The sequence below is a fragment of the Dermacentor albipictus genome, chromosome 1, assembly GCF_038994185.2.
Source record: "Dermacentor albipictus isolate Rhodes 1998 colony chromosome 1, USDA_Dalb.pri_finalv2, whole genome shotgun sequence".
Classification (NCBI taxonomy): Eukaryota; Metazoa; Arthropoda; class Arachnida; order Ixodida; family Ixodidae; genus Dermacentor; species Dermacentor albipictus.
In genome coordinates, this window is record NC_091821.1 from 493,588,576 (window position 1) to 493,603,982 (window position 15,407).

At 45.3% G+C, this 15,407-nt stretch overlaps 1 protein-coding gene across 1 annotated transcript in view; it reads right to left on the reverse strand.

The window, feature by feature from the left end:
* Positions 1–15,359, reverse strand: part of Nop60B (dyskerin pseudouridine synthase 1 Nop60B) — a 77,053-nt gene extending 61,694 nt beyond the window's left edge. The window contains exons 1-5 of the mRNA XM_065445816.1: positions 15,244–15,359; positions 14,897–14,943; positions 14,721–14,807; positions 14,219–14,389; positions 4,625–4,795 (exon numbers count right to left, since the gene is read on the reverse strand). Coding sequence (XP_065301888.1) covers positions 4,625–4,795; positions 14,219–14,389; positions 14,721–14,807; positions 14,897–14,943; positions 15,244–15,268 — 501 coding nt within the window. The 5' untranslated portion in view covers positions 15,269–15,359. The remainder of the gene's footprint in view (positions 1–4,624; positions 4,796–14,218; positions 14,390–14,720; positions 14,808–14,896; positions 14,944–15,243) is intronic.
* Between the last annotated feature and the right edge of the window lie 48 nt (positions 15,360–15,407).

The following is a 15,407-nucleotide window of genomic DNA, read 5'->3' on the forward strand; positions in this document are numbered from 1 at the left end:
AGGTATTTCGCGCGTCGGCACCTCGGACTGCCCGAATAAGCGCATCGAGGGTCGACTCCTCGGGCCCGCGACTAGGCATTTCGCGCGTCGGCACCTCGGACTGCCCGAATAAGCGCATCGAGGGTCGACTCCTCGAGCCCGCGACTAGGTATTTCGCGCGTCGGCACCTCGGACTGCCCGAATAAGCGCGTCGAGGGTCGACTCCTCGGGCCCGCGACTAGGCATTTCGCGCGTCGGCACCTCGGACTGCCCGAATAAGCGCATCGAGGGTCGACTCCTCGAGCCCGCGACTAGGTATTTCGCGCGTCGGCACCTCGGACTGCCCGAATAAGCGCATCGAGGGTCGACTCCTCGAGCCCGCGACTAGGTATTTCGCGCGTCGGCACCTCGGACTGCCCGAATAAGCGCATCGAGGGTCGACTCCTCGAGCCCGCGACTAGGTATTTCGCGCGTCGGCACCTCGGACTGCCCGAATAAGCGCGTCGAGGGTCGACTCCTCGGGCCCGCGACTAGGCATTTCGCGCGTCGGCACCTCGGACTGCGCGACTAAGCACATCGCGCGTCGGCTCCTTGTATCTGCGGCTGTGCATTTCGCACATCGGCACATCGGACTCGCAACCAAGCACATTGCGCGTTCACTCTATTATCATATTGTCACGATAGCTCGTAACAATATCTATCATGCCACCCCTTCATAAAGAGAACCTCATCATGAGCTCTGTTCACTAGGCCCCTTGGGCTGGCACACACCTGGCTGCAGAAGTGATCGAGGCATCATACAAAAGTAAAATTCTGGAAAGCACCTAGCAGCTGCATATCTATCACTGGCTCTCTGATCCTAAGTTCCACAGCCACTGTCAGGTGAAGATGACTTGGAAGGCTTACACTCAGAGCCTTCATTCAGTAACATGGTCAATTATACCAAATGAAAAAATGCCTCACTGATTGTAACGGAGACTGCTATCAATCAGACAGCCTGCATGTACAACACTGGAACTATATTCATGCCCACACAGAGTTCTACACTTCGGTTTGAAACCCAGGCACTATGCTCTTTGTAGAGCATGGTGCCTAATAAAGTTTCTTGTGCTAGTTCAGTGGCCAGTGTGCTATTATTTTGATAGTGTGCAGTCACACATTTAGTATGGCCATTCTTACAAAACATAGAGCTTCAAAATGGCGCCATTTGTATTGCTGTAGATTCACTTCAGCAAAAGCTACATTTGTTTGAAACTTCAAATGCATTTATTTCAGTTCGATGTTTTTGCACACTGTACTCCGCCTTACGGGTGTTTTTTCTAGGTTGTCTTTGGCCAAAAATGACAAGGGTGGTATCATTTTATTCGTATTGAAATGATCCGCGGGGTGATGCTATTTTCATTACTCTTTCACCGTCTTGAAAATAACATTCAGGTATAGTACTCGCTGCTAATTAGAAAAAAAATTTCATAATAAGTGCAAGATTGTTTTCTTGTCTGCAAAATGCTTCCAAATGAATAAAAATAGCATCACCCCCTACAGTAGGTCTTTAGCAATGGTGTCATGCATTTAGTTTTTGGTTTAGCAAGACGGAATCATCAAAAAGCCCCGTAACGAGTTTGAAATTAATTTGACTTCAGACCTCAATATTTTTAGAACTGCTACAGCTATCGAAAATCTAATTACAGATCTGAAATCAGCACGAAAAATTACCCCAGACAGTGGAGTTTATTAAAGATTCACCCATAAATAAGAAAAAAATTTTTAAGACCCACTTCCCCCCTTAAGGCACGTATATAGTCCAACGCAGCACGAGTGCACACACACTGGGTCACATTAGTGAGAACAACGTATACAGTTCAAAGCACTGGCGCAGCCAACGTAACCGGATGCGGCCAAGACGGTCCAACATTGAGATTGCTCTTGCTCCATCCATGCGTTCGTTGCGCCGACCCACAATGCATGGCACAGAGAAACAAAGGTGCCCATGCCGCTTTGTCGACAGCCATTCAAAGCGGCGTGCGGGTTGGGGATCATTCCGCGCATGCAGACAGCAGTGCTCACAGGTATGGCACATGCGTCTAGAGGGGATGGCATTTCGGCTGGCGCAGCACAAGCAGCACAGTGTGATTGGCCACAAGTGACCCGCACCGAAAACGTAAATGCGCTGCCAATACTCCAAATGTGACTTGCTTATCTTAACTGCTAATCGGCTGACACTTCCGTCTACTTTAAATCCAAGTGCTTCTGGAAGTTGTACATTGCTTACTGGTCTCGCAAGGTGAATCCCTTTGCATTCTATTAGTATGTGCTGAGTGGTCTCTAGATTTTCACTGCAGCATACCCATGCCTCACCTAGTAGCGAATATTTTCTCTGGTACGTCTTTGTTCTTAGGCAACCAGGGCGAGCCTCAAGTACTGCCCTTTGTATTGTCCCTTCAAATTTCCTTCTTCCCATTCTTGTAATTTTCCATGGTCCTTTTTGTTTCCATTCCTTCTATCCGATTCAATATTTCTCTCACTTTTTTTTTTTTCTGAAGACTGTTGGTTGTACATAGATACTTTCGATTACCCTGTACTTGGTTGCCAACTTTCTTGACCTTTTCCTCCATTCTGTGTCAACGCTTTTCAGGTACAGATACTTGTGCACTTTAGCCACCTATTTATTTTGAACCATGTTCCCAAGTCTTTTTTCAAAACTAATTTTGCTGTCAGCTGCTCTGAATTCCAAGAGGCCCAAGCCATGTCACCTAGCACTGCCTCATTTGTGGTTTTGCTGTAGGCTGCCAAAGCCAACCGGCTTATTGATCTTTGTCTTCCAACTACCACAAGATATCCAACTTTAAGCACGGAATGGCATTTGTGAACGTTAGCACTGGTACCATTTCTCCTTTCCACATTACACGCACCAACTCCTACTTATTGTATTGATAATTACACAGGAAATAAAAAAATCGAATTTCGACGACAAAATTCAGGGGTGTGATCATTACGCAAGTGCGATCATTATGCGAGTAAATACGGTAATTGTGGCAAGAACCACGTTTCAGCGGTCTCTTCAGAAATGCCAACTCCGTTACACAAATGTTCTTTGTGATGGGGATAGCTGCACTTATATTGCCCTCAGTGAAGAGGTGTATGGTTTCATACCCATACACAAACAAGAGTGTGTGAATCACGTGAAAAGAAGAATGGGAACTGCTTTGCGCAACCTTGTTGAGAAAAACAACAGCAAGGACCATGAGCTCAGCATGAGTGGAAAGGGCCGCCTAAAGCAGGGTTTATTTAAAGAACTCACAAATTATTATGGCTTAGCCATAAAAAGTAATCCAAATGATGTGCCTGCTATGGAAAAGGCTATCATCGCTACTTTTCACCATACTACGTCGACCGATGATGAACCGCATATGAGCACTGTCCCACTGGCATGAACTCTTGGTGCAAGTTTAATTCTGGGATGGCCTCAGGTCAACCAGCCCCTGCACACAAGCTGCAGCTTCCTGCACATATTCGAGCAGCACTCCTGCCTATATTACAACCGTTTAGTACGTACTTCTCCAGAGCTCTGGCCAACTACGGTTTAACGAGGTTTCACTGTATTTTGCTTTTGATACGTCACTGGCGCCTCCTTGAAACCGAAACTAGCAAAGCCTAGTCAATCTGAGAGGGCGGCCGTGCCCAAACAACAGGAAAAGCCAAGGCACTAAGTCATAAAGGCTGCATTTGCAATGTGCGCAATTTGTCATGAAACTTCTACACATCCAGCGTTTGTTAATTTCGTGGTAAATGGCGACACGGTCCCATGCGACTTCTTCAAGCAGTTGCAAAAGTGGTGCCAACTCCACCCTTGATATCTGAGCCAATGAAGGCGGCGAGCGAAGTGCCAGACAACTGTTGCTACGACGAAATATGCAATCACTTAGCTACCGGAGCACAGTCAACTTTTGTTATGTTGCCAGGGGATGAAGACTGGGTAGATGCATTCACTGCACCTCTGTCTCTCTGGTGGGCATACCGGCCAGGATTTGGTAGCAATGCATTCCAATCAATTCTATGACACTCTTTATCATCTACCGTTCATTAACATCTGATCCCACTGATAACACAGGCGGCGCATTGCTTTGACCACTGAGGAACGAAGCTTTAAATGGAATAAGAATAAGAAAAGGGCATTAGAAAATTTCGGCCAACTTGCCAACCTGTGGAATAAGGTCACTTATTTTTCTGACGAATACAGTATTGAGAACTCCTAATTACTCATACTTGTTGGCACTCGCTGTCGAGCCTGAATTATCGGTCAGTAACTGCAGTAGCTTGGTTGAAGTTTTTGTGCCAACTTTTCGTGATGCCGTAACAGTTGGCCAACCATCTGTTCAGGACATGGTCAATAGTTTAGAAATATAGAAGGATTACATTTGATTCTAAACAATATTACCCCACTGCACTATAACGTAAGGTGACTAAACCAGATATTAGCTGAGTGAGCTTTATAGAACATTTTTGAGCAAATGGGGTCTAAACATGCAAAAGTGCTAGGAAATACATCCTCGAAGAAAACACTTCACCCATCTAAACTAACTTGGCCGGTCTCTTTTAGTGAGATCCCCTGCCAGTCATTTCCATCCGAGAGAGGCACGACCCTCACCTGGGCAACGTGTGCAAACGAAGGGGCGTCCTGATGCAGTTTGAAGATGGCCACGTACTCCTTGCCCGCACTCTGCTGGGACTTGGCAAGTCGTGTAGTCCGTTCGATGCACACAATGAGGCAGCCCGACACTTTGGGGTCCAGTGTCCCACTGTGGCCTGTCTTCTCCACCTGTGCGGATTTGAAAACAGGAGAATTTCCACATGGTTTCACCACGAAAACAAGAGAGAAAACGATTTAATTTTTAAAATGCTCACCTAGTGAAGTGTAAGACATGTCAGAACTTTATGTCCCATGGTAGAAGCACACAGCGGTGATCATACATAAGGGCTTACCAATAGGTTTTGAACAAAATCTGATATTCACAATAGATGCAATCCAACCAGTATGTTTCAATGAGGCATTTACACTGTTCTTTGCTATGAATCATGTGCAAACTGTAAACATGTGTTCACCAAATTTACTAACATAATGAACATGCTTTGTTGTCTTAAAATGCTCAACACAAAGTTTTTCTAGGAATTTCGTGACCATATCTGTCACTAACAAGCAACTAACCTGAAGTTTAGGTGTTTGTGAATTCAGTCATCAGCTTGTGGCACAACTTTGGTACAAAAACAATTTATACCATGGAAAAAAAAAATATTCGAAAGTTCAATTACGAATGATTGAGATGCATTAGTTATGGCAATAAAAGTGGTAAATCAGGGTGTCTACCAAGCTGACATTTCCAAATTCCCTGAGTTTTCCAGGTTTTCCCTGAGCACTTTTGGTAAATTCCCTGAATGAGCCAGAACTTTGTTTTATGTAAAGACAGGCTGACACCATGTTGCCCGATACTGTCATTCTCTAGTAAGCATGTTGAAACAAAAAAATGACTTAATCCAGTTTGAATAGTAAGGATTAATATCTATTTTATTTAAAAAGAAAACAGAAGGAAGGTGTTAGTAAAATGCACAGTGAAAAAATGATAAAACCCATTGCAAATTGGGTCAAACATTTACAAATACGAATGTAAGGAGATGAATACATAAGTAAATATTTTTTTAATATGAGCTATTTCTATCAACTGATAGCAAGCTCATCGGTATGAGGCCTGAACTTTGTCACAACTAAGATTCTCTCTCAGCAGCTGGGAAGTCAATCTCAACGGTCCTGACAATGACATACTCTCAGCCCGTACAAAACATCTCGGTGTAGGGTTTCATTGCTTTAAATAGCTTATTTTGGTTTAAATGAGGGACACCTGCATCTCGGCATCAGCCAACGCTTTGTTTTTTGAGCTCAAGCTCCTTCAAAGAGGTGGCGGCATGCCTAATTTCCCGTTAATTCCTCAGGACGTCGGTCCTTCCTGTTCTCATCCTCCTTCTGCCACACGTTCACCCTATGGATCATTTGAAGCATCCTCTTGGTCAGTTGTACAGTCAACGTCCGAAATTTCGGACTCCCTAGGGGCCGCAAAAACATCCGAAAAATCGGGCAGTCCAAAAAAAAAATGAATGCATGTCTCTAACTGCCTATAAGGGCTAAAATTGGCACAGGCAGGTCCGCAAAAGTTCTTAAGGCCTGCCAGTACACTTATTAGGCATATCAGTGGTCGTGCTGTGACAGGAGATGGGGGTGCACGCGCGTATATTAAAGGAATACCTACTGTGTCCCGTGACAACTGCCCCTTCCCACGCTTGTTAAGCTTCACCGCCTAACACTGCTGTAATGAGGCGAAGATGACTTTCGGAGACTGGCATTACGAGACGCGCTGTGTGTGCTCCGAGAGCTTCGAAGCCAATGGCGAAGATTACAAACGTGGTGTTGGTGCCATTGCTGACAGCGGCGAATTCTTTCAATGAAAAACACGGCACTGCACGGCAAGAAGCTTAACAGCGAACGTAGAAGCAGCTAGGCCTAACATTGCCGTGGTGGTAGCTACGGCTGCCGGCGGATCTGCGTGCGATAGTGCCAGTTCGAGGCGGCGAGATAATAAAAATGGCGGCGGTGGAGGCTTTGATTAATTCCATTTTAGACCTGCAGTCAGGGCGATATACATTTACTATATGGAGTACGTGGTGGTGCCGCAAAGCCGTGCAAATTATCGGGCATGTCCGAAAAAGCGTCTGGAAAATCGGTCGTTAACTACTCTGGCAACACATCGTGCCGATGACACGGCGTCAATGACGATTCATTGCGATTCCTCTGTTACTGGAGCGAGCATTAACACGACTTTCGTTCCCTTTCAATAAAGTTACAGCTAATTTTCCCTGACAGAAGCACAAATTCCCTGAGTTTTCCCCGAGTTTTTCCAGACTGTTCAAATTCCCTGAGAATTCCCGGTTTTCCCGGTTGGTAGACACCCTGTAAATGATGTTTTACTGTAGTAAAATTCAGTGCATACCAAGTGGTAGTGCTTGTAACACAGAACAAACATACCTATTAATATTCAACTCATATTCAGTTCAATTACAAATAATGGAGATGGTTTAGTTAAGGCAATAAAAGTGGTAAATATTTTACTGTAGTAAAATTCAATACTTACCATGTGAACACACATACCTATTCATATCTTATGCACTCATTTTGCTGGTATATTTTAAGAACTCGCTTTCTCAACACAACTGAGAAAGACTATAACTAAGGCTGTCTATGCGCTTCATGCATTAATTTGATACACAGAAACTGGCAGAATCAACACCTGAATGCACAGGATGAGAACCTTAGACCTTCGGTTGGCAGATCAAACATGAGATACTCGTGCACATTAACACTTTCGGGACCGGCCCATAGGCCATCGATCATATATGATCGACGGTTTTGCGCGCACTGCCCCGTTCAAATTTCCACGCACTTGGACATGTAGCTCCATCTAGGAGGTCGTCAGGAACTAGACTCTCGGTTTCGGCATAGTTTCTTTCATTTCCAGCAGGTGGCGATACGCGAGAGAGAATTTTCTCGATTGCGGCGGCGGCGGACGCAGTGGAAAATGGCGTCGTGCTCGCGTCCGGTCGCTCGAAAAGAACGCCGTCAATCGCGCGATTCCGCTGCTTCGGCAACGGATTTTTTTGATGAACCGAGCAGCGAAGAGTCTGAAGACGACTTCGGCAGCTCCGATTTTATTTCGGACTCCGATTCGGATGATGATGAGCCACGGACTTCATCTAGTAGCCGAAGGTGAGCATAGTTCCACATTCATTTCTTTCTGGAGTAGGTGAACGGGCTCGCTATATGTTCTCATTATTTTATCTTTACTTGATAGGGTCTCAACAAGCTACGGCAATGATCTGCTGCCGCCAGCGCAGAAGCGGATTAAGTTTTCGCCGCGACGGGAACCTGGCGTGTACTTGGACGCAGAAGTGGGCGTGGCGCTCAGAAGCGGATCAAAGAAATTCTTGACTGCTCTGGACTTCTTTCTTCTGTTTTTCTCGATGAATGTGATCGAAACAATTTGTGACAACACGAACAAGTATGCCTGGACTCACATTTTGGAAAAACCAACGCATGCTTGTTCCGATGGATCTTGGGAAGAAGTCACCCCAAGTGAAATGCTAAAGTTTATCGGACTCGTAATTTACATGGGCGTTGTGAAGGTTCCTCGGCTGAAGCTGTATTGGAACGTAGGAGATCTGTACAGCGGTCTGCTCCCACCACAAATCATGCGGCGACGCCGGTTCATAGCTCTACTCGCAATGTTGCAAGTTGCAGACTTGGACGATGTCACTCAAAGTTCAAGAGGAAAGCTCCGATACATGTGGTGGCTCCTGCAACACATGAACGAAGTGTCAGCGAATCTTTTCCAGCCACATCGCGATCTTTCCGTGGATGAGCGCATGGTGAAATCGAAAGGGCGGTCAGGCATCCGACAGTATATCAAAGATAAAGTAACAAAATGGGGCTACAAGCTGTGGGTCCTAGCTGACCCTGGCACCGGATATACTGTGCAGTTTAGTGTGTATACCGGTAAGCGTGAGCAGCCAGGGCCCCATGGCTTAGCTTTCGACGTAGTTTGCCAGCTGTGTCACAGATATCTTGATCAGGGCTACAGGATCTTTATGGACAATTTTTACACTTCTACGAGCCTGTTCAGTCATCTTCTCAGCCGAAAAACATTGGCTTGCGGAACCACACGCAAGGATCGCCGAGGATTTCCTGCCGAACTGAAGGATGCACGGTGGGAAAAAAAAGCTCGACGTGGCGACATTCGATGGTTGCGCGATCAGAACATCCTGTACCTTCAGTGGAAAGACCGGCGTGTTGTCAACATGATGAGCACGGTTCATACTGCAAATGACACGGTCACCGCAAAAAGAAGGGAAAGAAGGCAAAACTCCTGGACTCAGATATCTATAACAAAGCCTCTGCTGATCCATGATTATAATGCTGGCATGCTAGGCGTAGATAAATCGGATCAAATGATTGGATATTATAATGTTCTCATGAGAAGCGTACGGTGGTGGAAGACTCTGTTCTTCCACTGCATCGATATTGCATGTGTGAACAGTTTCGTGCTCTTCCAAGCTCACCGCACATTGCACCCAGAGATTCCTGAGCTGGCACGCACTGCCTGGTTTGATCACCTAGCTTTTAGAGAAGAGCTCATTCGGCAGCTTCTGAATCTTGACGGTGCCAAGCAAGCACACACGCCTCCACCACCCGTCGCAAAACATGCACTCCACAAGCCGGAAAAAGTGGCAAAACGCAGAAACTGCAAGCTGTGCTATGAGCAGAAGAAAATCGAGCTCAAAACTAATGTCTTTTGCAGCACATGCCAAGTTCACTTGTGTTTTACGACTGCCCGGAACTGCTTCGTCGAGTGGCACAAGAACCGTGGGACCTGAGTGGCTGACCACTGGTGCAAGCTAGATTTCACACAAAAAAAGACAGTTGTAGATACGCGTGCCAAATTTTCACAAGCAAGAAAGGAGGCATTGTAGCACATTTTGTATATCTTGAATTTTTTTTATTATGTTTTTCCACTTGTATATCTATGACTTTTCCAACTTTTTTATGTTGTTCTTTCAGCAAATCTTGAATTTGAGATTTTTTAAAAAATATTATATATCACTTTTAAGTCTAACCTTTCTTTATGCATGAAAGACCATCTAATTAGCTACATTTTGATAAACATTGCAGCAATATAGCGTAATGACTATTCGTAATAAAAAATAATTTTTGACACCCATCAGAATTGCCTGTTTTTTCCCCGGTCCCGAAAGAGTTAACACTGCAATTATAACCCTCCACATCTTGGCTAAATCAATGATGAGATGGACAGAATTAAGAAAATTCAGTGTATTTAAGAAATATTGGAAAAGTTTGAGGTACACAAGCTTCAGCGAAATAAGTGTCCAAATATTTAAACACCAACAAAGCTGTCCAGTATGGACTAATCAAACCTTATTCCGGAAAATATTTATTACTTTGTATTCCAACACTGTACTACAGCAACTGATCAATGTTACTAAGATCTGACCAATATGTTTATGATCCCAAACAAGCGCAACAATCATCTTCATGGCAACAATCTGATTCTCCATAACCAAGAAATTCACATGTACAAAGTCAACAAGAAGGAACAAAGCTGCAGAGCCTTCAAACAGAAAAACAGCTGGCTAACTTTTATCAATCTTTGTAAACATAGTGAGCACAGTTCTTACATGCATTTTGCTGTGAACTGAAGGCACTGCTAAATAAAAAAAGAGGGAAGTTTTTTTTTTTTTTTAGTGTGGTTTTACGTGCCAAAACCACTTTCCGATTATGAAGCACGGCGTAGTGGAGGACTCCGGAAATTTCGACCACCTGGGGTTCTTTAACACACACCTAAATCTAAATACACGGGTGCTTTCGCATTTCGCCCCGATCGAAATGCGGCCGCCATGAAAGAGGGAAGGTTGAAGGATGTGCTTCTGCTTTGCAGGAAAATGCAACGAAATGTTTTGCATGTGCACATGTTCTGCATATTTTCCTTTAGCGTTCTATATTTCCTGACACTTACAATTTAGCTGGTGTAGAGATGACGCGTGCTTGAATAGTCCCACATGTTTCTCTGCTGTCCTAATTGTCGAGGGGAAGCTCACAGGAGGGGCTTATCAAAAGCGAAGTTCTCAGCTTACAGACACGGCTGGCTCAGCCGTCATCACAGTGATGCGAGTTGAGCAAAGAAAACCACAAAGTAGACTGATACTGCTAGTGCACTTTGACTCCAACATGCATCCCCTCGCAACTTCATACTTGCTGCAGAAAATAAAAGAAGCTGGTGGAAACCAACCACCTGACCCATTTTGCTCTCTAGTACATATGTACCCTTAAAGAAATTATGGGGTTTTACATGGCAAAACCACTTTCTGATTATGAGGCACGCCGTAGTGGGGGACTCCGGAAATTTTGACCACCTAGGGTTCTTTAACGTGCACCTAAATCTAAGTACACGGGTGTTTTCGCATTTCGCCCCTATCGAAATGCGGCCGCCGTGGCCAGGATTCGATCCCGCGACCTCGTGCTCAGCAGCCTAACACCATAGCCACTGAGCAACCATGGCGGGTCATATGTACCCTTGCAAAACTTTGCCTACTCCCGAGTGAAAGTCCCATGTCTTGACTTGACCTAGTCAGGATGGCCAAATGTCCCAACTTTTGATAGTCTTTCTATCCGACGACCATTAATAGACCAGATTTCTTTTTCATAATGCTAAACAGCTATGCTGCGCATTCTTCTCTTAGGCAATCGGCTTTTTGTTGTGGTTCTAGTTTTGTCCTAGGTTCTAACCGTTCGTAGTACCTCCATCTGTATTGGTAGCTGTGTTATCTAGGCAACTACAGCACCTTTTTTGCTGTAAATCACAGTAAGGTAGGACTACAAAACGTGTACTACTTTGTTGCATGCACAGAGTTGCGGATTCTGGCACTAACAGCGTCCATCGTTGCCAGCTCCCCTTCTTCATCCCGACTTTTGTCCACACGAGAGTTGGCAACCCTAGCTACGTCTTGTGGCCACATGCAGTTGGCATCACAAATTTACAGGCCGCAGGATCTGAGAAGACAGTGAATTTACAAGCAATTTGTGACAGTGGCCAGTAAAACTTTACAATACAACATTGTTCACATATACTCGTACTGCCGGGAAATCTAGATATACCAAGCTGCATGCCAATGCTAAGAAAATAGAGTAAATCCTCATCAATTCGACTCTTGTCCTCTGGTCCTGGCAGGTGCAAGGGTTATTTAGTGAGAGCAAACTCTTGTTTCAGGAATGGATACTCTACAATGGATCACATCCATGTTATCAATCAGGTAATCGAGAAATCCAGAGTACAATCAGCCTCTCTATATGGCTTTCATAGTTTACGAAAAGGCATTTCATTCAGTAGAGAACCAGCAGTCATAGAGGCATTACGTGATCAAGGAGTACAGATTGCTTACGTAAGTATCTTGTTACATATCTACAGAGATTCCACAGCTACCTTAATTCTCCACAAGAAAAGTAGGAAGATACCTATAAAGAAAGGGGTCAGACAAGGAGACACAATCTCTCCAATGCTGTTCACTTCATGCTTGGAAGAAGTATTCAAGCTATTAAACTGGGAAGGCTTAGGAGTAAGGATCGACGGCGAATACCTCTGCAACCTTTGGTTTGCCGATGACGTTCTATTCAGCAACACTGCAGACGAGTAACAACAAATGATTGAGGACCTTAACAGAGAGAGTGTAAGAGAGGGGTTGAAGATTAATATGCAGAAGACAAAGATAATGATGAATAACCGTGCAAGGGAGCAAGAGTTTAGGATCGCCAGTGACCCTCTAGAGTCTGAAGGAGTACGTTTACCTAGGTCAATTAATCACAGAGAACCCCGATCATGAGAAGGAAATTCATAGAAGAACAAAATGGGTTGGATCGCATTCGGCCTGCATTGTCAGCTCCTGACTGGAAGCTTACCATTATCATTGGAAAGGAAGGTGTACAATCAGTGCATTTTACCGGTGCTGACATATGGGGCAGAGACTTCAAGACTGACAAAGAAGCTTGAAAACAAGTTAAGGACTGTGCAAAGAGCGATGGAATGAAGCATGCTAGGCATAACGTTGAGAGATAGATAGAGAGCAGTTTGAATAAGAGAGCAAATGGGTATAGCCGATATTCTAATTGACATTAAGAGAAAAAATATGGCGCTGGGCAGGTCATGTAATGCGCAGGTTAAATAACCGTTGGACCATTACGGTTAAAGAATGGGTACCAAGAGAAGGGAAGCGCAATAGAGGATGGCAGAAGACTAGGTGGTGCAATTAAATTAAGAAATTCGCAGGTGCTAGTTGGAATCGGTTAGCGCAGGACAGGGGCAATTGGAGATCGCAGGGAGAAGCCTTCATCCTGCAGGGGAGATAAAATAGGCTGATGATGATGACGAAACTCTTGTTAATTCAGACAACTCTCGGACAGAGCGAGTGCGGACCACTGCAAACGTACTGCGTAAAGGAGCAAAAGCGGCGTTAGCGTCCAACTGAAACGAAGCGGGGGAGTCTGTATCAACACAGTCATCAGCGGAAAGCATACGACACAAGCGCTTCATGCCTATTTGTGCCTTAACTGCCTTTCTTATTGCATTTACCACTGCACATAACACTGCATTGGCCGTATACTTTCGTAAGCGTACAGCCAATGCTGACCACATGGCCCTACAGAATTTTATATAATAAGGTTGCTACAGTCAGTTTTGGTTTCACTTCTGAGGACGACATTAAATCGCTATATCACAGCCTGTGGTCAAGTGGGAGCAGGGCATTGTGATATTTTGACACTCGCTTTGGCTCACTCAATCGTCTCATATAATGCTACTCGCTGTGGGGGCCAATTTATCAACATAGCGGATGACCAAGTGAACCGGAGCAAGTGCGAAAAGGTTTGCAATGTCCAGCTCCCATGTGACCACATACCATGTCATGAAGTCATGACACAGTATCCCCCTGGGAAATGAATGCAAACCTGGTTGTAGAAAACCTATTATGTTTATTACATTATATGTGGCACTGTGAGGTTGCCACAACGTTTTGCTAGGGTTTACAGGTCTAGGAGCTTCATTTGATGCAAGAAATTAATAGTGGAAAATGTAACTTCAGTACTTCTCGAATGGCTATATAAGCACAATCAGTACTGTTAACTGAAGTAGAGCAACTGCCATTGTGGTCCTTTGGACTTGCCATACAGACATCACCCAGAAAATGCACGAACTTGTCTGAATATCACATTCGAGCAATAGATGGCAAGCTGAGGCAGTTGTAGCCGCAATGCTAAGGCCCCACTACCATGGCAAAATCTGCATCTTAATTTTTCAGCTTATCTTCAGCTGCACTATGGAAGCTGTAATGGTCCTCCAACCCATACATTCATCTGTACACTTTGAGACACAGGAATACTGCGCCAGCACACAAGCTGAGGAAGACTGGCCACACCTCCTGTGCAGCAGAGCTACCAAAGCAAGTGTTTGTCACAGCAAATGTTTTTGTTCCCCTAATGCATTCAGATGGCCAAAATCAACTGAGTCACAGCTGTGAGAAAATGCTAAGCAGCAAGACAACGAATCAATACCCGAGATGGCATCCTTGAGTAACGCACCTTGAGTATGCGCTTGACCCAAGCGACCACCTCGTGGGACGATGGGTTGCATGGTTTGTCCAGGTTGATGAAGCCTGATCGTATGTACTCGCGGATATCTCGCTTGAGCGGATTGCAGCCATGCGGCATGGGTGTGTAATGGTTGGTCCTCACATTGAGCTTGTCAAAGTTCTGCACAGCAAGACAGACACCACGAGTCAATCAGTTGGCACAGTGTTCACCTAGTCACCTCTGCTGGACAAAAATATTGAGGGTTCCTTTTATCAGACAAAATGAGCATTATCAACAGTATGCACTAGTGTAAGCGCCACATGCAACGGTAGCCTACCATAAAAATAAATCCATGGGTCTTCACCAAGTCACTGCTTCGCCCAGCACTGCTGCTTTTCGTGCATACCGAAACTGACAGGCACAGAGAAGTCGCTTTAAGTGCGCACCTACACTTGGGGTGCCAAAATAAACGCTTTACTGCGCAGAACAATGGGAAATTATGGAGATGCACCTTGAGCAGCAGCGGCCACTGGGATGTGTTGAGGCTCCCGGCCTTGTCCGAGGGTGCGATGAGAAAGTCTCCTTCCGCTTGCAAATCCTGCACAACAAGCAATAAAATCAAACTTTTAATTTAAGGCCAATGACCTGCGCGCGCCGCCACTTTCTTTTTTATCTCGCCACGCTTACCCCGAGGGCCTTGCGCTTCTTACGCTCCTTCTTGGCCGATTGTAGCACTGCAAAAAGAGGAACACCACTGCATGTCACGCAAATCGGCGCTACGAGCCCGCATCCACGCAGAGTGTTGCCGCACGTGCGCGTAGCTGGCACAGCAAGCTGCGCGCGGCGCGTTTGTGTCGTTGCCAAGCGTTATTGCGCGCCATCAGCGGATTGACGCCACTTCAAGGAGGCCATGTGAGCGATGCGTCAAAAGCTAAACGTTGGCTTAGAGCAGTAGGCGAGAGTTACTCTATTCATTTTTTCGACAACGGCCGGTTCGTGCAATCCGAAAGCTGGTGCTAACGGCGCGTTATTACCGTGTGCTTCCTCGATTTCCTCCATGGTAAGGGATGCCGAACACGTGTTTCAAGAAAACATTGGCCGGTGTGTTGTCGACAGCCAACGGACGATGGCGCCTGAAACGCTGATGTTGCTGCCGATGGCATCGCCAAAATTTTAAGTAATTACAAAAGCTTGCAAC